Raw genomic sequence first — 23,828 nt, 5'->3', positions numbered from 1 at the left:
GAGGAGGGCTCCAGTCCGCCGACTTGGCAAATGCTTACTCATATCTGCTAGGATGCCAGGATGCTTTCTCATACGCATTCTTCAGTACACAGCCGTGGCTCACCTATTAATTATTCAAAAAGAGAGTTGTGGATATTTAATGTTGTGTTGTAGGGCCTTTTTTTTCAGTGCACTTTTCCTGCACTGCATTTATCCCTCTTTGCTCCTCCGTATCTCCTTCGTGCTGTATCTTGTATTGTGCAGGACGTCACTCCCACTTGCCCTTTGCTTTTTTCAAAAAAGCAAGAACCTTTGCTCTGTGGCTCTGCTGCCAAAAGTCAACACCAATGTGTGTATGTTGGAGATTGTGCTACCTTTTCATGCTGCAGGTGATTTTACAGTGTTCAGCAGCAAGAACAGGATACCCTGTTCTCTCATCCCTCCATGTCTGCATTATTAATTGTCTGAGGTACCAACCATAGCTATTTGGACGCTGCAGGCACTCAGTACCTAAAATTAAAAGCAGCAATTGCATTCCATTTGAAACACATAATAACACTCTTTAAAGTTACATTTTGTTCCCACAAAAGACTGTGTAGACTTAATTTAACTGCAAGAGAAACAAAGCATATATGACATAAAGAAACAAAAAAGAACAGAAAATCTCTTTATTTCTTTATTAGCTGCATTTTGTATGTGGTCGTGTGTGAGTACTTCTTCAAGTGGCTACAACCAAGATTCATGTGCCCTACTGTTGCTGGTATAGTGGAGGGGGATTGGTCAATGCAACATAAATGACGGCGGAACACATTCATCAAGGTGGCGGAGATTTGAGACTAGAGAGGCTCATCCAATCACCGGCGGAGAATAAAGGGGAGAGGCATAAAAGTCCGTACAGCAAGGTCATTTGAAAAAGAAGCTGATAAGACGAAAGGATCAAATCTCCAGTACTGGCGAGGCCCTCCTCTTGATGTCTGTCCCCATTAACTAAAGCCCTTGCCTGGCTTATATAGTCACTGCCACGCCTCAGCTGTCTGATACCATGAAAAAAAAGAAAAGAAGCTCGCCTGCCATGCTTTTACTGCTTTTCTTTTACCAAAATATATGGCCCTGCTTGTAATTTAGTTTTTTTAACCTTTTCTTGTTCGGATATTACTTTACATGTTCTGTTTTGATTGTATTTTATTGCAGACCAATACCAAATTCATTTCTGGTTACTGGGTGTTTTACCCTCCTGTCTTGCTGTCATGAAGCCGTCTGATTTGTGGCATCAAACAGCATTCTTCTGCTCTGGCTGTTTGTGTATTGGAGCATTGGCAGCTGTATTGCTCTCAACACTGCAGAATGGATTTAGTCAGTTTGTGGTTTTACCGCAGTCACAGTCTGGTGTCCACACATACACACGCAAACACACACACACACACACAAAAAAAGCCACGTGTACAAACACACACACAGTCAATCCTACAGCAGGTTTACTATGTCACACTGGGGGCTGCTGTGTAATTGGGTGAATCTGCTCTCCAACACGCTACAGAGATAGCCCTTTAAAATTTCACTTCACTTCTGGGAGTGTAAACAAACCTTGGGATTACCAGGAGTGTAAATCCACATTCCACCATTTCTGTCACTCTCCTCTTCTGTCATTTTTCCCCCTACTTTTTTTTCTCTTGTCCACCTACTTTGAGAGTTTAGGGGTAGTTTAGGTGTTTGCTCAGTATGTGGAGTGTGTGTGTGTGTGTGTGTGCATCTGTCTGTCTGACTGTGTTTTATGACTGTCAGCCTGTTAACAAGAGCATGAATGTGTGTCTGTCTCCATTGTGGATGTGCCTGCATGTGTGTGTCGGTGCGTGTGGGTAGGTGCGCGCTGTAGCCGGTGTTCTTTAGCATGTCTGTCGCGTGGACACTTTATGTGCCAGCGTGCAGCTCTCTGTCTGTGTGTTCCCTGTGATGGATTGCTTGTCAGACGGCAGCATAGCACCGCTCTCACCGGCTGACGAAGATATTAAGTCACCAGTCACGTAGTACATTTCGACATTCCTCAGGGAAAACGCTTTAACCCCTCTCACTCCAGGACGGCTGTCAGATGACAGAGTGTATTACTTAGAAGGTGTTCGGTGCTAAAACAAACCACATGGCTGGATTCATTGGAGTTCAGCGTCTTAATGCAGTTGTGTGGCAGGTGGAAGACCTCTGTCACACGTTGCTTTTGATGGGCCAATTGCTGGGGTTATGGGCTGCATATTGTGTGCTACCACTGCCATTGAGTGGCTTTTTTTTTTTTTTTACCTCTGCAGGCTGTAAGAATAAAAAAACATGTAATTGACTGAGAACATCTTCTTGCACTGCAGCAGCCTGGCGGAGTCGTTGGTGAGGGAGGGATGGCAACGCTTCCCTCCAACTCTGTCCTTTGTTTTTAATGCACCGTCATCCTCAGTGCTGCTGCTGCCCCCAGAATATGAAAATAGCACACTCCGAGAGAATGTGAATGTTCACACTGGCACCTAACAAAAATGTACTTTTCTGTGATAGCTGAAAAACTACCTATACAGTCAATCTATTTGGATCATTATATTGTTTATCTTCCAGGGATTTACATTTTGAGACAAGCTGTAATGTTTAAGTGTATGTCCCTCAACAATTTCATTTTAGTTTAATTATTGTCTAAAGCAGTATTTGTAATTTTAGTCCCATTTTTCATATACTCACTACAAGTCATGTTACTCATATCTGAGATTATCTTATGCTATTACATAATATTAGTGATTCAGTATTACCGTTTTTTCACAATAAGATTAAATATGTGTCTAAATAAGAGAGAATTAAAGTTAGGGTTTTGGATTTGTTAGATTTATTAAGAGTGTGACACTAAAATACTCAGGCTTAGTCAGGGTGTGTTTCTATGAGATTTGATTGACAGTACCTGGTAACATGAGGCAACAACGCACCAACAGTGATCAGAATTAGATTCAAATATTTCTACATTTTGATTGGTGTATGGAAATGTGACATCACCTTTTTTTCTAAAATAATTGAGTCCCACCCATTTCAAACCATTAATAAGAGGACACACAAAAATACAAAAACCACTTGACAGATTATTTTATGTTCATCTAGGACCCCAAAACACACTAAAAAGCCCATCGATTTCCGAGAATATGGTGGTGTTCTCTCCCCATCTAGAATCAGCAAGGCTTCTTCCCTGTCTGCACAGCGCTGTCTATTTTTCTTGTCTGTGTTTCAAGTGAAGTTTGCTGAGATATCGTGTGTGCTTTTTTCTCACTACTGATGTGGCCTAATGGTCTGCAGGAAGATTTGACACTGAGGATGTTTGCTGCTATCTTGCTGTGAGAAGCTTGAACTTGATAGACCAGCAGGAAAACAGCACAGCATGTAGTTAAACAAGAATTATCACATAGGAAATTTAAGTGGGCATGGCATGGTATTTTTTTCATCAGGTATCAGTACATACATTCCTGATTCCCTTATGTTATTTTATTGTTGGTTGTTTTATTCTATGGTGTAAAGTAGCTCTCCATTCACACAGAAATACTGTATCTAAGCACACACACAGGGAGTTGCCTACTTTTGGCCACTGAGCAGCTCAGCTGGAACCATATTGCGCTACACGCCTCGTTAAGGGCATTTCGCAACAGTGTATACATAAGTAATTCATTTCTGGTATTAAGTAATAACTTTGATCTCTGGTTTACCACTCTCAGGAGCTAATGCTGATGTTGTGCGGCAAAAATATTAACCGCAAGTTCATTTCCCACCACAGTTTTGCATTATGCTGAAACTTGTTATTTTTTTTATTCCTCATTTTTTCCTTTTTTCATTGAGGAGGCATAATTCACATTAAACACCCTTGCCCTGTGGCAGAGTTCTTAAATTAAGCAACATTTTGTTCATTTACCCATGATAAAGTTGTTCATTAGACAATATACTTTGCCTTATTCTTTGTTATTACCTTGCCATTGTAAATGCCTTGGGAGCAATTAAACATGTGAAGTGCCCAATTTTCCGTCCTCAACTTCCAGTCCTGAACTCTATCTGCATGTTACACACATTTCCTATGAACTAATTAAAGTGAATCAATGACACAACCCTTTAAAATGGCGGCATATGTCACGGCCATCAGTGGAGAACAAAGGACCCTCTTAATTATTTTGTTCCTACCGTTCTTGTAAGCGACTTGTCAAGGCAGCAGACTCAGTAGCCGACTCCTTGAAATAGGGATGTCATGTACACACACAGACACATATTGTACACATAGACAAGCACATGAACACACACACACAAACACTGTCCCCAGTTTCTCTGTGACGGCTCCCTCTCTGTCTTATAAAAGACTAGTAATTGTAGTACAACAATGACAATGTAAGTGCTTAAGTGTGACGGTCCCTTACTCCTCAAAAGTGCAGTGTCCCTTATCCATCATTGGCTCTAGGGAACAATTTCTTGGATGCTGACAACCATATCTTGATATTTTTTCCTGTTGTAAGCCCTCCTCTGGCCCATGTTGTATTTGGCGAAGTCCAATTTTGAAAAGTGTGTTACAGCTGGAAATAAACACATATATCCTGATCTTTTTAGCCTCCGCAGGGTGTTCCTCATTCATTTGCCCTGTTCCTCAGCTGCATTCTGCAGCCCTGCTGAAACATGCAGTTTACTATGAGTATGCATTAGTCCTGTTATGAAGACTGATGGGCAGGGGGAGACCATGTTTTATCCTGCCTTGCAGGAAATTATTTACTGTGCCTCCCTGTAATCTGAAATACTTATATCTTCCTGATATAAATATAAGACATCATGGTTGAGGACAGCCACCACTTTTAGTCACAGCCCAGGCTGTAGATCATAGTGTTTGGTGGAAATGGTGACAAATGAAGGGGTGGGAGGTTTGAGGTTGTATTGGCAAATGACAAAAAGTTCACACATGCCAGTTGTTTATGAGCATGCTTATTTGTTATAAGGGTTTCCCTCAATGCCCATCTGCAATGTTGCCATAAATGCCCATCTGCAGCCCGGGAATCTAAAACTGGCTTTGACTACTGTAGAAAAATCCACTGGCGGTGCTCCAAGTATGTCATCTTCTCCTCTGAGAGAATAAACGGACGGGGATGGATGGATGGATGGATGAAAGGATGCCTCGACACGCTTGTTTTCTCCACCTCGTTACAACCGTTTCTGTGTTATCAAGAGCTTTGGCCTGCCACACTACAGCACAGCGCTACACTTTGTATTTGACAATACTCTGCCTCACAGCGCTAATCGCCTCTTAATTCTTGCGTTATATCCCATCCGTGCACATGCATTTCAATCAAAAAGGTGGTACTGTCCAAAAATAGTGCTGGTGGCACTGCCGGGAGGGATGGGCTGTCAGTCTCCCTGTCTGATCATGAGCTATTATCCTCTCTGCCCACAGACAGGAGAGAGAGCTACACCAGTGTCTATGTGATCATGATCAATACATAATCACTTTCCTGTCACTGCAATGGCGCTATCAGGGGACAGACCAGCCATTTTAGAAAAAGGGTTTGGCACGCCATCTTTCTGACCTAGAAAAGCAAGAGGGAGGATGAGCAGTGGCTAAGTGAAGGTTGGACTCATTTAAACAGTCATTGCCATGGGATGCATTATTACATTTCCACTATGCTTGGGTTCATTACATTAGTCTGCAAAGCGCTGTTGTAAGAAAAGTGACAGTTAGGAGACTAGAAACATTTCTACTGGCCAACCGATAGACTGACTACTGTCTAAATCTAAATGAAAGGGAAGCAGCTACAGTAAGCATGCACATAACATCATTTATTACATGGCTTTGTTGAACAATTGTCTAATTGGCCAATTAATGTATTCTGAGGTTTGCAAGTTCTGAATAACAACCCACTTTTTCACATTTCACAATGATTTTGTTACACTCAAGAAGTCTATTTTTGATGATAGTCATCAATTTATGGCAGACAGCAAGTGGGGGAAAGAAATGTAATCGACTGGGTTTTTTCGAGTGTTGTTAAATTTACCTGAGTACATGAAACATTGTAATGCCAGTTAGAGGCTCAGCAGTCTTTCAGCTGTTTTGAAATGTTGGGTAGAGGGCCAACACAGCATAACAGAATGCTGTGAAATAAACAGACTTTTAGACTATGTTAGAATATGTAAGTAGATATCATTTATGAACAATACCAATAACCCAGCAGCATTAACATCACATTGGACACAGGTATGGTGCATCACGCATGGTTTGTCTGTCCCTGGGGTTTGCTTTCCATAAGACAAATCGGCATCCACTACAGCAGTTGTTACAAGAAATTGAAACCTTTGTGATTTTTATTTTTGAGACTCTCCTCTAAAGTCAATTTTCCATTCATTTTTGGCTGCAATTTCTGCTGTCTAAACACATATTCAGTGTTCAGTCCTCTCTGTCTTGCTGTTGTTACAGACATGAAATAACCAAACCACACAACATACAGTTGAGAAAGGCTCAACTCCAAGGTTGTTGCAAGTGTTGTTACAAATGTCAATGGTATTTGTATCAGCTTTTCTTACTTCTGGATAAAAACCCAAACATTTTTGTAATTTTGTCCACAGCAAGTAGCTTTTAGCTAACAAGTTGACGTTACATAAAACCAAAATAAGTCATGTCTGTAAAGAAATTATCAACAAACAGCCATGTCCTGTTCTTCTGAGACAGCAGCATTTTACTTTTTCAGCATCCCACTTGGTGTTGACTAAGAGCTATAGCCCTCTAAAATGGCTTTCATAAAAGGGAGTTGTGTGTTAGCTGAAAACTCTGCCTTTATCTTTAAAGAAAACTTTATAATATCTAATATTAGATTTGTGCATGTGTTCTGCACACTGCTGCCCCTCTCTCTATTTATCCCTGTGTTTCTCCCTCTCTCTTTCGACCCCTGCAGTGTAAAGCCAGTCAAACATAAACAGTATTGTTTTACCCGGGTAGGGCTCACAGCAGGGCACTGTTAGCCCCACGCCTCATGCAGCCCGCAGCTCTCCCCATGCCTCAGTGATATCCCTTCTCTATGGCTCAGTGCCTGCATACATATGAATGCCCCCTGTCTTCTACCCTTCACGCTTCTGAGCTGGTCCAAGCTGAGCAGAGCTGAGATGTTACACAGTTGTCATGCTTGTTGGATGGAGGAATATGGGGGAGAAGTCTAGCATTCCAGCAATAGTAAATGAACTGTAATGACACATTCTTTTGAGTGATTATAGGTATGATGGTACTTGAGCTCAGAGTGCTTCCCTGTGGTGCGGTTTGCTGAGTTGTACTAAGCATGCTGAGGGTGAATTCTGGGCAATGGGGGGAAAAAGCAACTCATGTTCTTGTGAGATCAACTGGAAAATAGAGCCTATGTGCATATAAACATTAGTTCTGGTAATCGGTTTGTGTAATGTAGTGTTCTTCATAAAGTAAGCTGTAACTTTTGCATTTTTAAAAAAAATTTTTTTACAATGATTTGATGTTTTATTTCATCCAGTTTTTCAAGACACCTAATTGTGAAGGACCTGATCAAACAGGGTAGAACAATGGAGTTAATTTGACAAACGCTATATTCTGTATTTTTATTTCATCTTCCATCAGCCTTTTTTGTTGACCCTAGCTGGGGTAAATGAGCATCTTATATTTTAACTGTATGTTCACCTGTATGTCAAAAAATATTTGTGAAAATCCTGTTTTGCAGATAAAGCTGTAGACATGTGTAGTGTTTAATTTTCAAAATTCATTTCCTGTCCCTTCCACCCTGCAGCCTACAGTAAGTGTCTGCAAATGAGCATCTTGTGATGGCTCAAAGCTACATCTTTATGACCCTCCACTGTCTGATTATCTTTGCAATACTTCTAAAGGAAATAAGCAAACTATACAGATGAAGCCGTGTTGTGGGATAATGTATTACATAAATAAGCTGCAATGTCCTTCCACAGGCATTGTGTGTCACATCAGGCTGCATCCCCCAATTTATCCTCTCTCTGGTTCAAGGAAGATTCCTATTGATTTCCTATCACTGAGCCAGTGTACAGAGTAAATAGGAAGTGGGTGCCCTATTATTTCTGTCTGTTGATAAAACAGGAGGCTAGACCCCCATGTCTTCATTCTGAGGCCCCTTTAGAAGCTGCACGCCCATCAACCAAAAAAACAACAGTAATGGCATCCTTTGAAGTGATGTGTGTTTAAAGTATTGGTGTTGTATTAAATCCTGTGAACTTCAGGATGTGATTAATGAGATTACACTTAGCGTGGGAAAACAACTGTTAATGCAGACTGTATTTTCACACATGCTTAATGCGTGTCACTCTGTGGGCTACTGCCCAAACCAACAGAGGGAGATTTGCTTTCCCAGGAAAAGGTTATATGCAATCTTTCAGTGTCTGGGCATCTGCTAGGCAGCAGGAGAAAAGTGAGACTAATCCATTTAGACAGGAAATAGCATGATTGCACCCACTTGCACATTTCTAACAGGTTTGACAAAGAATCGTGTGTAAGTGACATTTTTAGGTAGAAAAGTTGCCACAGCAGTAGAGTGCACAGGACATCAGTTGCATTCTGGGTGAACATTTCCATTGTAGGCTTTTTTACATACCTGATTCCTCCCTGCATGGTTTTTGTTTTTAGTAGCCATTCAGCTTTTTCATCCCTGGAAGTTTAGAGGTGTTGTGTTGCTATTATTGTAATCGCCACATTGCTACAGGCTTTAAATAAAAGCCAGAGACAATATTCCTCCTACAAATGAGTTTCTGTGCCCATTGAATGGTCTTGCTGCATCCTTTTCTGCAATGTCCCTGAAATTTCTGTGCATTATCAAGGGGAAGGACGAGCTAATCTGCACTGATTTGAAACAGGACCAAAACACTGGCTTTCCTAATCCCTCATTTTTTTATCAGGGGTGTTGAGGAGCATTTTACCCTGTGGGAGGGAAAGAAAGAGGGAGCTATTTCATGCTTCACCGGTTCCACTGTTTTTATGAAGATTCTTTTTTTCCTACCCTCCACTTCCCCCACTTCAATCCATAGTGTAACTGAATTTATAAAACCTGTTTGCAATAGTCAGACACCTTTTAGACGTGCGAAGGTACTTTTCATAATTAGGGATGCGGAGATGGCTGCCTTCTCCCTCTATAGTAGTAGTAATTTAACTTTAAGGCAGATAAGGCTCTGTATCTCTGAAAAAAAGAGGTGCAATTTCCTTAGCTGTCTCTCATTTTATTCATTTGACAATTTGGCAAACACCTATGACACACAGGATATAATTTGTTTCCCAGCAATACTGTGTGAGTGCACCAATTTGGATTATTGCACACATCTGTGACATATAATTCATATAATAATGTTTCCTTACATTCTGTCAACTAATTTATTTGATGTTTTATTTATTTATCTAACATGTCTGTGGGAAATTTCAACATAATGCCAGGTCCTTAAGCAGAACTGTGAATAACTTTCATGATGTGTAGATTTGTAGTTACTTGAGATTTTCATCACACATGCAGCTTGTAGATAGTTAATGCAATCATATGAGTGTTATAATCATATATCAGTGTTATTAACTACCGAAATGTGATAAGTGGAATATCACGCTCACTGTTAATTCCATGTAAAGAAATTTGGAGAAAGAGAATGGAGCGCCAGTTCAGTGGATTCAAGTAGAGACAATCCCAAGTCTATCAGTAGCTGACATCAAGTTATAATGTGCAGTTTTGTGCCATAGCAGCAAGCAGAAACACAGAAAAAATCGAGCTCATTGATCTGCTACGATCTGAACACTGCAAAAGGCATAAGGTCTAACAAGCGGTATGAAATTTACAAGGCAAGCTTTGGCAACACAACAGCATGGGTCATCATAAGACTATGAATTACTAGAACACCTCTGTCTCAGAGGACCACTTGAGGCTCTCTCACTGTAAAATAATTGGGTTGCAACAGTGAAACTCCTACTCCAGTCTGAGTGCAAAGGTGGCTTTTGCTTTGTTTTGCTGTTACAAGACCACAGACTCCGCGGTGACTATTAATCAATGGTTGACACGTGTAGCTGACGTCATAAAGAAGAAAATAAGTTCAAATACTGTACCAGTTACATCTTTGGTGTAGAGCTATTTACGAAGGCCAGTTCTATTTTGCAGTGGAGAAAAAATATATATTCGCTGAGTTTGTATTGAACTTCTTGTAGGTTAGATGTTAAGTCATCACTGTGCTGCACATTGGTCAGTAGGTCAGTTGAGGGTTCTTGCTATGCTTGTAGTGCCAACAAAAGACAATATGCCACCAGAATACAGATGTCTGATTTGTGGGTTACATACCGAAGACTTTGCAGGGACTGAGTTTCCCACACATCTGTTTTTCTTTTGTTTTTTTTATTTCTGTGTTTTAATTCATGAGTGAAACCTCTGAATCACAATGTCGGAGCCAACCCCTCGTGCTTAGTGCAAGTCTTTCCTATAAGCCTTTTCGTCCACTGTGGACAAACTTAGGTGCCTGTGGCGGGATGCCTCCCTTTGTTGTCAGAATACCTCTAAACATCTTTCACAGAAACAATTACCATACCATCTGTAGCTTCCTGCCAGCATGTTGCTCACTGTCAGCATGTCAGCTTCTTTTCTCGCTATTCTCTCTTCCCTCGCCCGCTCACACACACTCTCCCTCACACCGAGACTGATGAGGAGCTAGGTCACTGTGAATTAAATTGGATGAGTTTAATTGCGTCAATAGTCTCTTTATATTCTAATTTTCAGTGCATTTTTACTGATACCTAGTAATAGAGCTGTGAATGGTGGATTGTCATTAATATATTTTCTGATTTGCCTTGAGCATTTAGCGGAGTGCATTGATAAAAGTCCTTGCGTACATTTTCTACAAACCTCATTTAAAAAAAGAAAACCTAATTTTTGCTACATTGAGCATTGTTGGTGTGAAGGTAATGGCTAATTGTTCAAGTGAAAAAGGAATAGTGATATCCATTTAGCATTTTAAGAATACATGTGGCAACAGCAATAGTAACATAGCCAAACTTTTAATAGAAAAAACTCTTCTGACAAGGTTAACTGTTTTCTCTGTTTATTTGGCTACAAGTTTGCTTTAAGTGATAAGGCTCAAAGACATACATTTGATTATCTTATAACCTTCACCAGAGTGTTTCCAGGTGCGGTAACACTCCTTTTGGCTTGTGTATTAGGGGGCTGCAGTTCTTGAGGACCAATAGCTGTTAAAAGCATGTAAAAGTACACGGTTACATTCCCTGCTGTTACAATAAGTATGTGACACATCCATCACTGGCATGTTAATTTGCACACTAGCTAACATATCCAGCAACAGCTAGCATTACAAGAGGCTAAATGAGTAATCCACACTGACAGGACTGGTTTGCTCAGGTTTGCTCAGTTAGGCCAAATACCCATTATAACATATCATCTGAAGTCATGTCACATTTGCTGAAAGTAATTGACACTTTGATGGCAGCACTGTACACACATGATTGGAAGCTGTGTTGCAATAGACAAAAAAAAGAGGTTGTGGGTACACGTGCTTGTTCAAATGCCATGTTGTTTTCAGTTCAGACCAAACAATACTCAAACACTAAATTCGTTTATTATTTCACTGAGGCAAGGAAATGCACGAAAATAATTGGGTGCAGGGGGGGTCATAAAGGGTAAAGGGTTGGGTATTTTTTTCTGCTTGCTGAAGGGAGGATAGTGCAAACCTGCAAGGGAGGTTCAAGCATGACTGATACAGATGGAACTGGGTTTTTGAACAAATCAACCACACATAGGGTTGAATAGTCTCATCCTGATTGGCTCAGCACTTCACCATTTCAGTGCAGAGCTATGTAGAGATGATTGCCTAGAGTTCTAGTTCATAACTCTGTCTTTCTGCCCCACAGGTACCCCAGTTACCCGGGTAACAGCTACCGATGCCGATGATCCAGTGTACGGGAACAGCGCAAAACTAGTCTACAGCATACTGGAGGGACAACCATATTTCTCCATAGACCCCAACTCAGGTAAATGCAGTTCTGTGCTTGTTGGTGTTTTAGAATTTTAAGCTGCATCTTTATTCTGTGGGCACAAGCGCTGTACGCGTTGTGTTCTTCCACCAGACATTTAATTAGGAGACAAAGCAGCACACACTAGAGGCCATTTCTGAGCATGTTTGGCACACTGGATTCACCTTGGCAGGTTGGCCATGTCAAGTTGCTTACCACAACCAGCTTGCTAAATTCTACACACACGCATTAATAAAGAGGTCCAGTTGTGATCACTATGTCTTTAAAAAGGGGAGACACAAATGGAGGACACCTCAGTGAGGCAGGCAAAGCTCTTTGTCCTGTTATTCATTGTTTGCCTGACAAAGCCTGACGAAGATCTCTCTGAGATCGAAACGTTGCTTCATTAATTTTAATGGGAGCTATTAATACAGTGTGCAAATCCTTTGTCTGTTTCTAACCAATGGAGAGCATAATGCATTACAAAATGTAATGAATGACTGCCACACCCATAAAGGGACAAAAAGGAAAGAACTAGGCTTTATAGTGAGACAGTGATTACATCTAAGAATTATTCCAATAGTCGTTTTCTTCTAGACAGGGCCAATCACACCAGGTCAGAACCCTTTAGTATTTAAATATTGTCCTTTTTCAGGACCTGCTTCAACTTAGATAAATGAGCTTACAAAGTCACCTCAGGCCAATCAGTGGGCTATCACTATTTGACCGAGGCTCTAGGTACAGTAAGTACTAGAAAGGTCTAATTGATAGGCCTCAACTGTGAGGCTTATTTTAAGCCCAACTGTGAATCAAACCCTAACAAACAAAAGTGTTTAGACTGAGCAAGTTTAGAGCAAGCAGTATGCAGTGGAAAATTATAATACAAGTTTTGCATTACTTAGATGAAATATTTTCAGAGTCACTCGAACAATATCTTATATTAGTACAACCATATCACAGTAGTTATTATACTAGTATTACAAATGTTGACAGGTGCTGACCAAATTTTCACGTTCACCTGAAGGCAACACGGTTTTATAAAATGTATCTGCACTTAAGTGGTCAACGATTCAAAAATAACTTTTGTAATTTTACACGATATTAAATTGAATGGAATGCAATGGCAGCCTCAGTCGTGTGAAAAACTTATTCATCAGTCAAAAACCCATGGTCAGCGTGAAATGATAGGCTTTAGACGCCCAATTTGCAGCCTACTTTTTAAAAAATATTTCATGAGAGGAAGACTAGATTGGACAGAGGGAACACAAAAATGTAGCCTGTCACTGGCAACACAATAGGTGTTGTGAGCAGTGCCCTCCCCTTGGTTTGGCGGCATCACTCTCCATAAGAGGAGAAATAATCCTGACAACACACAACACACAAATTTTATCACATATATTACGTGTTTCCATTTTACCAGTGAAATATGCCAACTGAATGAAAAAAGCAACAGAGTGATCGACAGTTGTGTAGATGATGAAGGATTAGATGAATACCAATAAATACATTTAGTAGAGATCACTGAATAACAGAAATATTTGAATATTTAAATCAGTTTCACTTTTTGGCTGTGTAGTCTAGGCTACTTGGTAAGCAAGCTCTGACATCTAAAAATGAAATGAAACATCAACAGTACATCTCTATCCTGACTGTATGAATATACATGCACATTCTGCTGTATATCTACAGAAGCTCCTCTAAGCATGCATTTAGACTGGAGGGTCACCCCTCTTGCAGTATCTGTTTTAAGGAATTCAGCCAACATATCTATTATAATTAATTAATATTTATAGTTTAGTTTTAAATCAGATTATCAGCAGTCATAATTTTGACTGAGTTTTGGCAGCTGGGCTCTCTGTGCTGCCGACACTGTGGATTTAAATGAAAAAGAAAGGCATGTACGTGTGCACAGCCCGCAGGTGCTACAGGTTGCACAGGTTCCAGCAGGTGGACATGCAACAGCTTCCCCACCTGCTGGCGCACCTGAGGTAATCTCACTCTGCTGCTGTGTGCTAGGCTAAAAATGCATACAGTTTCTGAAAGGACAAAAAAGCGATTTATAGTTGGCATGGCAACTTTTTTAACGAGTGTGTTGTTGTGTTCACCACTGTGTAAATGTCTACATCATTATGTAACCTCACCTCTTTTCAGCAAGCCTGTAAGGGACAACATTAGCAAATGCACGCTAAAAGGGAACTGACAATGTTGGTTATTGCTTAAAAAGTTGTTAAAAACAACAAAATGGACTGCAGGTAACTCAGCCCATCTGTTATTTGAAATGCTTGTAGAGTATCGCTACATGAGGCTGCTGTTCACTCAGGCTCCAGGCTCCCTCCTATCCTCTACCGCTTTCCTCTGCAGCTGCACACTCATGCTTCACACTTATGTTTGAAAACATGAACAGTACGCTGGGGCCAAAATGTGTATTAGGGAGGGCACCAGAACTAAAGTGAGGAGTGTATAGCTTTAATTAAAACACAAAATAATGCAGCAACATGGTAAGAAAGTATGTTTTGTGTGTGTGTTAAATAAGAAAAAAAAAAAGCACCCACACATTGATTTGCTGAGTAAAACAGAAATAAGGTCCGCTCACTGTAACAGTGACTCATTTAATAAGGTAGATCTTTTGATGAGATCTTTAATGGGCCGGTCAGATCAGAACAGTTAATGGCCTCTCAAATGTAAATTGTTATATGCACACACAATATTACTCACAGCTGATTACAGTCTGCAAAATAACTTCACCCTGGCCCTTATATTGAGGACAAAAGTATTCCTCTGTCAGTGGAATGCATCAAGACAAATGCAATAGTTTCTCTGTTTGTCCTGGTTTAGCTGAACTGGTGTCAGTGCTATACTATGTGGTTCAACAATGGGCTGCATGAAATGCATTATTAAAACTACAAAATTATAAGATTCATATGAGCAGAGCTGGGCATCAATGAGTGGTGTGTTTCCATTAGCTGGTTGGTCGTCCTAAATGCTAAATGGGCCAGTACTCATATGCTGCTGTGTAACATCATTGCATTATGAATTCAAAATAATAACAATAATAATAATAATAATAATGAGTTCTTCCTTTCACAAGGCAAACTCTTCGACAGCGTCATCATGCATAAAGTTATCTCAAAACAGATTCCAGATTGGATCTTTAATTGCTTTTTCAGCTGACTTTTTAACATGTGTCTGTAAGCAATATGATTAAATAATGGTGAAATTACATTAATAAGAAATGAGATGGAAATCGACTGCTCACAATTTGGAAAACAGCACACAATAAACAAGCTTCAAGAAAGGGAGCCTCAAAAATTTATGTACATAATTAGGATGAACACTCAGTTCAACACATAGAAATTGGGCTCGTCCCCACTGCTATAGGCGTCACCATCTCGAAGCATCTGCAGCGGAACGTGGCTATAGAAAACGAAAACGCACTGAACGGACAATTTAAGGATTAGCATTCATGCTTTCTGTGACTGCAGATGGCTCATTCAAGTGAGCCAGATGTTTTAATGAATGTTAATGAAAAATAAAAGGTGAGGGGAAAACAACCATTAGAATGCGTTTGACACTTGCAACGCCACATTGGAAATGAAAAGCATTCAGTAAATAAATAAACATCATGCCCCAATTCATCACTTGGTTAATGGTTGGTGAAAAAAAAAAAGTTGAGGCAAATATCTATGGAAATGAGTGTTTGTCTATCCTCCCTTTTCAGTGATTAGGAATTAATTTGAATAATTAACGATGATCAACAGAGATGAGAGTGTTGCTTCTAGCAGGATGACTGAAGTATGTTTGTGGGTGTGTGTGTGCTTGGAATAGGAAGTACGCGTGTCTTGTTTGTGTTTCCCTTTTTATTTATTGATTCATTTGTTAGCGTGACTAGAGGTAGGCCTACCTTTTTGATGACAGTCAGCGCTCGCACTAAAATCAGGCATTTTTATTGCTTAGACCTGTGACATAATACAGCAAGAGGAGTATGTTTCTTATGCACACTATAAATTTGATTATTTTTGTAAGCAGAGCAGACATTTGAATAAGAAAGAGAATAGTCATATTCAAATACTTAATTTACCTGGACATGTTAATTGTTTGGTTAATGTTAAATGGTGACCTCTTTCTTGTTGTGATGATATTTATGTGCGCTCACTCTGTCCTTCAGACATCTTTTTCTGTGTCCCGTGCACATTTACAAGGACAAGTGGTGCTCTGTGGTGCAGTGCTCTATTAAGTAACATTACCATGATATTATTATTATCTGTCGGATCAGTAGTAAAATAGATAAAATATAAATATACTGAACTGTCCTTGTGTTAACATTCCATTGCCCTTTAAAACAACTTTTTAAACGAGGGGCATTCTTTTAATTTTTTAATATTTAAAATGGGTCAATGTGTTGTGGGATCACTTACCGAAGACTGCATTCACAATATTACAGTGTTCACAGCATCTATGCATGTATATAATTTTCAAAGAAAAGATTGACAGTCAAAAAACATACATTTTATCACCTTGGTATTAAATTACTTTTGTAAATGTGTGACAGTTGCTTAAAATACCTGATATCAAACTAATGACAAATCTATTGCAGAAAATAGCGCATTAGCTCTGTTAGGGTATCAGAGACCTGTAAACTATGGTTAAATACAGTGGATGTTCTTCTACTGTGCTGTTATTGGTGATGACATTACCTTTTACACAGCACTACCCTTATCTAATCCAAAACAAGTCTATTTGGATTGCTGTTATTGGAGATTTAGATCAGTTTCTTTGTTGTCTAATTTACCCCACACATAAACAACTTCACTTTTTCTATACTCAGTACAAGCCCAAGAAGGGAAATGAAAAGGTTACCACTTCAACAAGTGTCTACATATTGGTTTCTAATAATTTGAAGTAGAAAACCAAAAAATAAAGGACAAAAAAGGTTAATATTGCGATTATTCCTGTTATTTTTACACATATAGCAGTGTGACCTGTGGGACCCCAAACAATAGCAACAAAAAGCCCGATGCTTAAAGCGGAGGTGTAAAAAACATGTTGTATTTAATATAATACCTATTTATTAAATTATCTGAACAAATAGGTTATTGTATCTTTGTTAACTGCAGTTTTGATGATGAGGTTAGGTAGCTATTTTGTTTAAAACATCCAACTTTTCTCCTTCACATGCCCTAGATCTTTAGATCATTTGTGTTGAGGGTGACCTCCAAAAGCAAAACTGACCCTGAAATTGTGTTACATCTCTAAGGAAAATCTATCTGAAGAATAGAAAATGCAGGCACAGACAACATCCTAACCCCTCCCACATTTTTCATCATAGCAAAGCATATTCTCATTGTCTGAGGCAGCTCAGGACCAAGGCAGGGTGTCATGCCAAAGCCTGGCTTTTATGAGGGGTTTTATATTCATTTGATGATCCTGCGGGCCTCTGTTTCCTGAGTGGATTATCCCTATATGCCGGTGCTGAGCCCTTTTTATATTCAGCGCCGTGGCAGAGTCAATAAGGTCCATTCTGCATACAATATTCAAGATTATACAAGACAGACAGCATAATTCACACTCAATCAGAATACAAATGACTGCAGACGGCGGAACAGCACATTCAAAAACAAACAGTGCTGGGGCTGGATTCAGTCATGACTACCTTGCCATGCTCACACAGCTTTTTTTCAGAGAATAAAGCTGCAGGGAATTCTTTACCTCTGCTTGGTATGGAGTCCTTGTTTTGTAAAGTCATGGTCTAAAATAATGCACGTTACGAATTGGGGAGTAAGGTGGGCGTGAAGGTTACAGTATGCCTTGCTTTTTCTTGTGCTTGCTGGTGCATATTCGCATGAGCATCATTAAAATGATGTGCAGAGTATCAGTCATGTTTATAATTGCATTAATGTGTTATGAACTGTTTCCACCTCCAGCGACCATAAAAGTTGCTCTCCATGGGATGGATCGGGAGATGAGAGAGGAGTATCTGGTGGTCATTCAGGCTAAGGACATGGGAGGTCACATGGGGGGCTTATCTGGAACTACGACTGTCACCGTCACGCTAACGGACATCAACGACAATCCACCAAAGTTCTCTAAAAGTGAGTAACTTTACAACCATGAAATCGAATTGCAAGGAGAAACAAATTACTGCTGTATTTCTCTGATAGGTCATAATTGGGAAAAATAAATGTTATTTCGTAGATTTCATCAAACAGGCTGCTCAGAAACTAATTTCTCCAACTGCAGTAATATCTAATGATGATGCAGTGCTGTAATATACTTCCATAATTCTGTTTCATTTGATCAACATTTCTGGAAACCAAAGAGCTGTCTGTCCCTCCCCAGGTTTGTATGAGTTTGTGATCCCTGAAGACCTCCCGTTGGGAAAAATGGGTGGCAAGGTGAAAGCAAATGATAGAGACATCGGCGAGAATTCCAAGTCAACATATAACATTGTGGAGGGAGATGACCATGGCATGTTTGAGATTATTACGGACACACAGACACAAGAAGGGATTCTTCGACTGAAAAGGGTAAGACCTAGAAAACCACTGGAAATGGCAAATTTCAGTTCCTCATGCTCTTTCTGTCTCTGACTGACAGTCATACACAACAGGGCCATGGACTGCACACTACAGCTAGTGTTAGCTAACGTGTCCTGAGTCTGACACCTTTTTGTTAACATTCTGTTGAAGTCAACATCACTGCTGTCAACACATCTGGAAATGTTCTTCCGTCCTCCACAATGAGACAAGATGCTTCAACTGCCTTTGCAATGTAATTAATGTCTTAAACATGTATATGATATGTAGTCTTCTTGCTGCTCTTATGCTCTGACTATCAGGCCACTAAATTAAGCAAGTCAAGTATACACAAAACCTTCCCTCAATTTGACAACTTCTAAGGACATAGAATTTAGGGGACATGCCCCTACCAATATCCAGCGACTACTTAATTGTCCCTAGAAATTATTTTGATCCAAAAATTCAAATATAACTGGTCAATCAGTGTCGAGTCAATGTATTTGGTACACAAACGGTTACCAGCTCTGGTTCTCTGCTTCAACTCTAATGCGTTTTTAAGTTTTGAAAGATTATGTCCTCCCCCACAGTAGATTGGTCCACTGCCTACCTTTTTCAGACCCTCTGCGACTTTATTTCTAAAAAGCGACTAGCGACAAATTTAGAGAGTTTTCAGACCATCGGGGGGGAAGTGAGAAATATACAAAAGTCTGCTTATAGTGTAGGCTAATTTATTCTCCTGCATGCTGCTCAGAGTAATCTCAGTCAGTGGCTCTTCTGCCGCACAGGGTCTCTCCATCTCTTCTCGCAGGCAGGAGTGAGAGTAAGTTACCATGGTTACAGGGACGCTGTGAAACTTTGGGACAACAGAGGAGGAGAACAAGGTGGGGTGGTAGATAAGCAGCAGACTTAGTAGTAATTAGACACTAGATAGTTTCGACCCCGACCCCTGCTCTAGTCTAGGCAATATTTTTATTGTCCTCACCTGCAGTGACATGAAATATCCGCCCCTGGTCGACTTCACCATAGTGTTTCAGCTGGCAGTGAATGTGTGCGCGCACATTGTGTGTCTACATGAGAGCATAGAAGACTGATTATAATATGAAAGCAAGCCCTCAACTTTAATATGTCTCTGAACGACATAACAGACACTGCTTTGTCCCTGGTAATGATGATGATCCTGAAGATGTTGAAATTGCCCCATGCTACAATTATAATACTAACACCACTACCACTGCTACTACATCTACTACTACTACTACTAATAATAATAATGATAATAATAATAATAATAATAATAAGAAGAAGAATTAATAACTTTTCAGTTATTACCTTTTATTTCAATCACATGTTATTTCAAACATTTGTTTAAACCAGGATGGAGCATTTAGAAACCAGCCATAAATTCTACCTTTACAGAGAAAATGTTCAGTTTTGATTGAAGGTATGAAACACATTTCTGTATAACGCAGACCAGTACATCACCACCACTAACAACAACCTCAATAATAAACATAGAATTGAATTAACACCCCTCTGACAGCATCAGAACATTGTAATCTTCACAAGAATTTGTGGCAGATCTGTTATATTGCATTGCATTTAATTGTAGGTGTTCCAAACAAATGTCATGGGGTGTTTTATAACAGTTAACAGTGTGTTTGAATTAATAATTTATTATTTATATTGCAATATCTCATATCACATACAACCCTGGAATCATTTAAAGAATTCTGATCCACTGATCCTAGGACATAAGCAAGAAACTGTATAAAAAGTACTAATTCTTAATGGCATGCTAAAATAAGGCCATATTGCTCTGCTTCTTTCTTACCACTTCTGTTAAAATCGTGTGTCTTATACTGTCAAATATTTGACTGTAAGTTTACAGAAAATTACTAGTTGCTTTACTTTCACAACAACTTACTGTGCCATTTTCACAATATATTACAGCTGTATACTGTGATTGCACATGATCATCATCAGCCATGCCAGTATGCTGTTGCAGAATTACCACTCTGAAAGCAATGCAACTCAATCGCGAGTTACACCTAAAGTTACACTTACAATATATATATATGATAATAATATTTTAATAATGTGTGACTTTTTCACAATCATATTAATAACAATAACAAACCTATAACACACACAACATGTTAAATTAAAATTCAGACAAAAGCAAAAATACATTTTATATATTTATTTTGCAATTGAATGCAAACTATATGGGCAAATACCGCATTTATTTTTAACGTTTGGTGTTTTAAGAGAAGGCTTCACGCAAGCATGACTTTGAATATTAACACTGGGGCCTGCCTTCTCTGTGTCTTAGAGGCTAAAGGAGCATTTGATTTTTTGGTACATACTTTATTGCTAAAACCCATTTTTTCTTTAATTTATTAAAAAATCACCATTCATCAGCATAAGAGCAGATGAACTAAACATGAAGTTGCTTGCAATGCTAACACATCCACACATGCAGCCTACTACTGCTGGCCCCAAAGCAATTTCAGTGAAGCAGTTGCTGGCAAACACTCTGGTATTCCATGGCATGGTACAATGTGATGTTGGTGAAGCAAGTGTTTTCCTCAATAGCATTGTAATCATCAACTAACTTGGAAGTATGGCAGAGACTGACACATGCTTTGCTGCTGATGGTATCCTAGGATGTCAGTGATTTTCACACAATGTAATACATTTCTTGATATTCAGTACAAATGCAGTATGGATATTTCCTCCAGGATAGAAGCTGATAGAGGTTTGACCCTGGATATCATTTCTTGCCTGTAGATATTTAGAGCACCCAATCCCCTTTTTTGCTCGATATGGAATGTGTGAAATTTTCACTTGAAAATGCATTTTATTAACACCGTGACCTGCAAGCAAGTTTAGAAGCAGTCGTATCTCAAGGACATCTGTCGAAAATCTAACAGAGATTTGAACACATGCTATCAAAGATACCAAGGCACATGCTATTTATATATGTATATATTCTACAGTCTTAAGTCTTTAGATGATCTGCTTGGTAGAGGATGTTTGCATATATTGAATTGTTCACATGATTGATGGATGGGTGTTCTTATGTCTTGAGTAGTGGTTGGTCACTCAAATGTGGAATGCCATTGTGTTGTGATGTAAAATGGCATTACCCCAAGGACACGTGGTGTGACTTTGTCATGTGTGAACAATGAACTGCATGTAGGGTGGAATGTATAAGAGCTAAGGCAATCTGCCGGGACTACAATTCACTGCCACTAAAGAAAACATCAATGCTGGAGAACAAACTCGACAAAAAGTCGTAAAATCTCCAACTGTTTACAAAGCAAATGTCAAATGTGTTAGTCTTTTAGGCAACCTCCACCTCCGTGTCCCGCGGAGAGCTTCACTCTTTCCATGTCTGCTTAGCGTTCTCTCTGTGGTCCTGAGTTGGTTGCCTTCATCAATGAAGCAAGATAGATGATAATGTGTTGAGAAAGTAGCAAGGCATTTGCACACTTACTGTTTTTGCTTCCCTCTGGATGGCAGCGTCTCAAGATGAGATGAGATAAAAGAAACAATTGTTATGCTTTTGCGCTTTTGTTCCAGTGTTATCCTGCAACCGGGGTGACCGAATAAAAGATTCAGTGCAACTCTTTCCCCAACACACCCTGTCCCCGTCAACACGTGTGGGTCTATAAACTGACATCTAACGTGGAAGTCAAATTTTTTAAGATTCTTTGCGGCAAGGTTAAAATACATTGATCTAACTGAGGCTGGAGAGGCACAAACCAGGGGAGAGATCCTTTGCTGTTTGGGTTTTAAGCTTTTTATCTAACAGCCCCCAGGCCTGTCGAGGGATGTTAGTGGGATGCTGAGCTTTCACCCCTGCAGCCAACGCTGAACTTTGAAGTCTCTAAATGGCCTGTGTGTACATACTGATTTGATGCTAACGCTTGAGAGAGACCCAAAAAATGACACAGCAGGGTTGTGGGGTGGGACAGTGAGGGGGGTGTTAACACAGGAGAAACGAGTGTGTTTCTTTGTTGCTGAGGGTAAGTCTGCTGTCCCCCATTTAAAAATTTAGCCTTTTTGAGGTAAGCCATGTAAGAAGGTAAACTGGCCATGCAACCTCGAAAATGTCTGGTACTTAGCTCTACTGTTTTCCTTTTGCACTCACACATCTCTTAATAATCAACAGTAGCTGTACAACAGTACCACCATGCATACTAATAAAAATCAGTGGCTCTCCCTGGATTACTCAGTCAAAGCGCTCTGTGCGTTTATTGAATTAATAATTTGAACGGGTCAAAATATTATTTGTATTCTGATTCAGGTATGGGCATGATATTATACAGTATTTAAAAGAGCGGCTTGCATAAATGCTTTTTTTGATTTTGTAATTGATATTGAAAATATTGAATCAAAGCTAACTAGGCTAATAAGTGTGGCTGTTTACCACTATGTTTTACTCAAAGTGGATTTGGTGTAATTAAATATGCCAGTAACAGTGAGAGCCCCCTCTCTCATTTCCCCTATTTGTTAGGAACCTGAAAACAAATACAATAAGTTGTTTCTACATGCTGTCAAGTGGAAATAATACTGAAATATTTTGATAAAGGAGAAGCAAACACGAGCCTATTTTCTGGGTGAATTTAATGTGTACCACATATGCTTACTTATTTAAGGTGATGAGCAGCTCACCATATGCTTGTACTCTTAAATCTGCATTATTCTATATACTCTTATATTAAGAAGTGATCATATTACTGTGACCAACCCACACAGATTTCGCTTCAGGTTTGGGCATCAGGAGTGAGGTGGAGGAGAAAGAAGCGGAGGTTAATAATGGAAGTGTTCCAAATAGCTTCTCTGCCCATGAAGTGGGGCTTGGAGAGGCTACAGGGGCTGCGGTCTGTCTACTAGTGCCCTGATGCCAGGAGTGTAGGAGTGTGGAAGTCAAAGCCCAGGGTCGCCTCCCCCGTCCACCCGGCTGCTGTTACTGTCTCACAGCTGGGCCCCCGGACACCCCACCACCCACCTCCCCCCAGAGCTCTATAACACTGGCCCTGTCTGACCTCAGGGACAGTTCGTCTAACTCTCTCCCTCTTACTCTAACTGAATACATTTCTCGATTTGTTCCTTTCCCTCTTCTTAGTCCTCCTCTCTCCCCAAGCCAGCTCCTATCCCCTCAAGCGGCAAGGCCTAGTTTTTATTTCCCTATAAATCCTGGTTATGGAGCGTGGAAGTGACTTGATCCCATTATTCGACCAGAGGTGATTCAGAATGAAATTGTGACAGTCTGGGGTGTCCTCAGAGATGCCAAGAGAGTAAAAATTGTGACTCTCCTCTTTCTTTTAAAT

The 23,828-nt window shown here is 39.9% G+C and overlaps 1 protein-coding gene across 2 annotated transcripts in view; it reads left to right on the top strand.

Moving 5' to 3' along the window:
* Positions 1-23,828, top strand: part of cdh8 (cadherin 8) — an 85,145-nt gene that overhangs the window by 42,746 nt on the left and 18,571 nt on the right. For both annotated transcript variants that reach the window (XM_038700482.1, XM_038700481.1), the window contains exons 4-6: positions 11,873-11,992; positions 17,896-18,063; positions 18,311-18,498. In XM_038700482.1, the coding sequence (XP_038556410.1) occupies positions 11,873-11,992; positions 17,896-18,063; positions 18,311-18,498 (476 nt within the window). The remainder of the gene's footprint in view (positions 1-11,872; positions 11,993-17,895; positions 18,064-18,310; positions 18,499-23,828) is intronic.

The sequence above is a fragment of the Micropterus salmoides genome, unplaced genomic scaffold, assembly GCF_014851395.1.
Source record: "Micropterus salmoides isolate LMB-PRFRI ecotype aquatic unplaced genomic scaffold, ASM1485139v1 Ms_hic_scaffold_6, whole genome shotgun sequence".
In the NCBI taxonomy this organism is placed as follows: Eukaryota; Metazoa; Chordata; class Actinopteri; order Centrarchiformes; family Centrarchidae; genus Micropterus; species Micropterus salmoides.
This window is presented reverse-complemented; position numbering and strand designations above follow the sequence as displayed.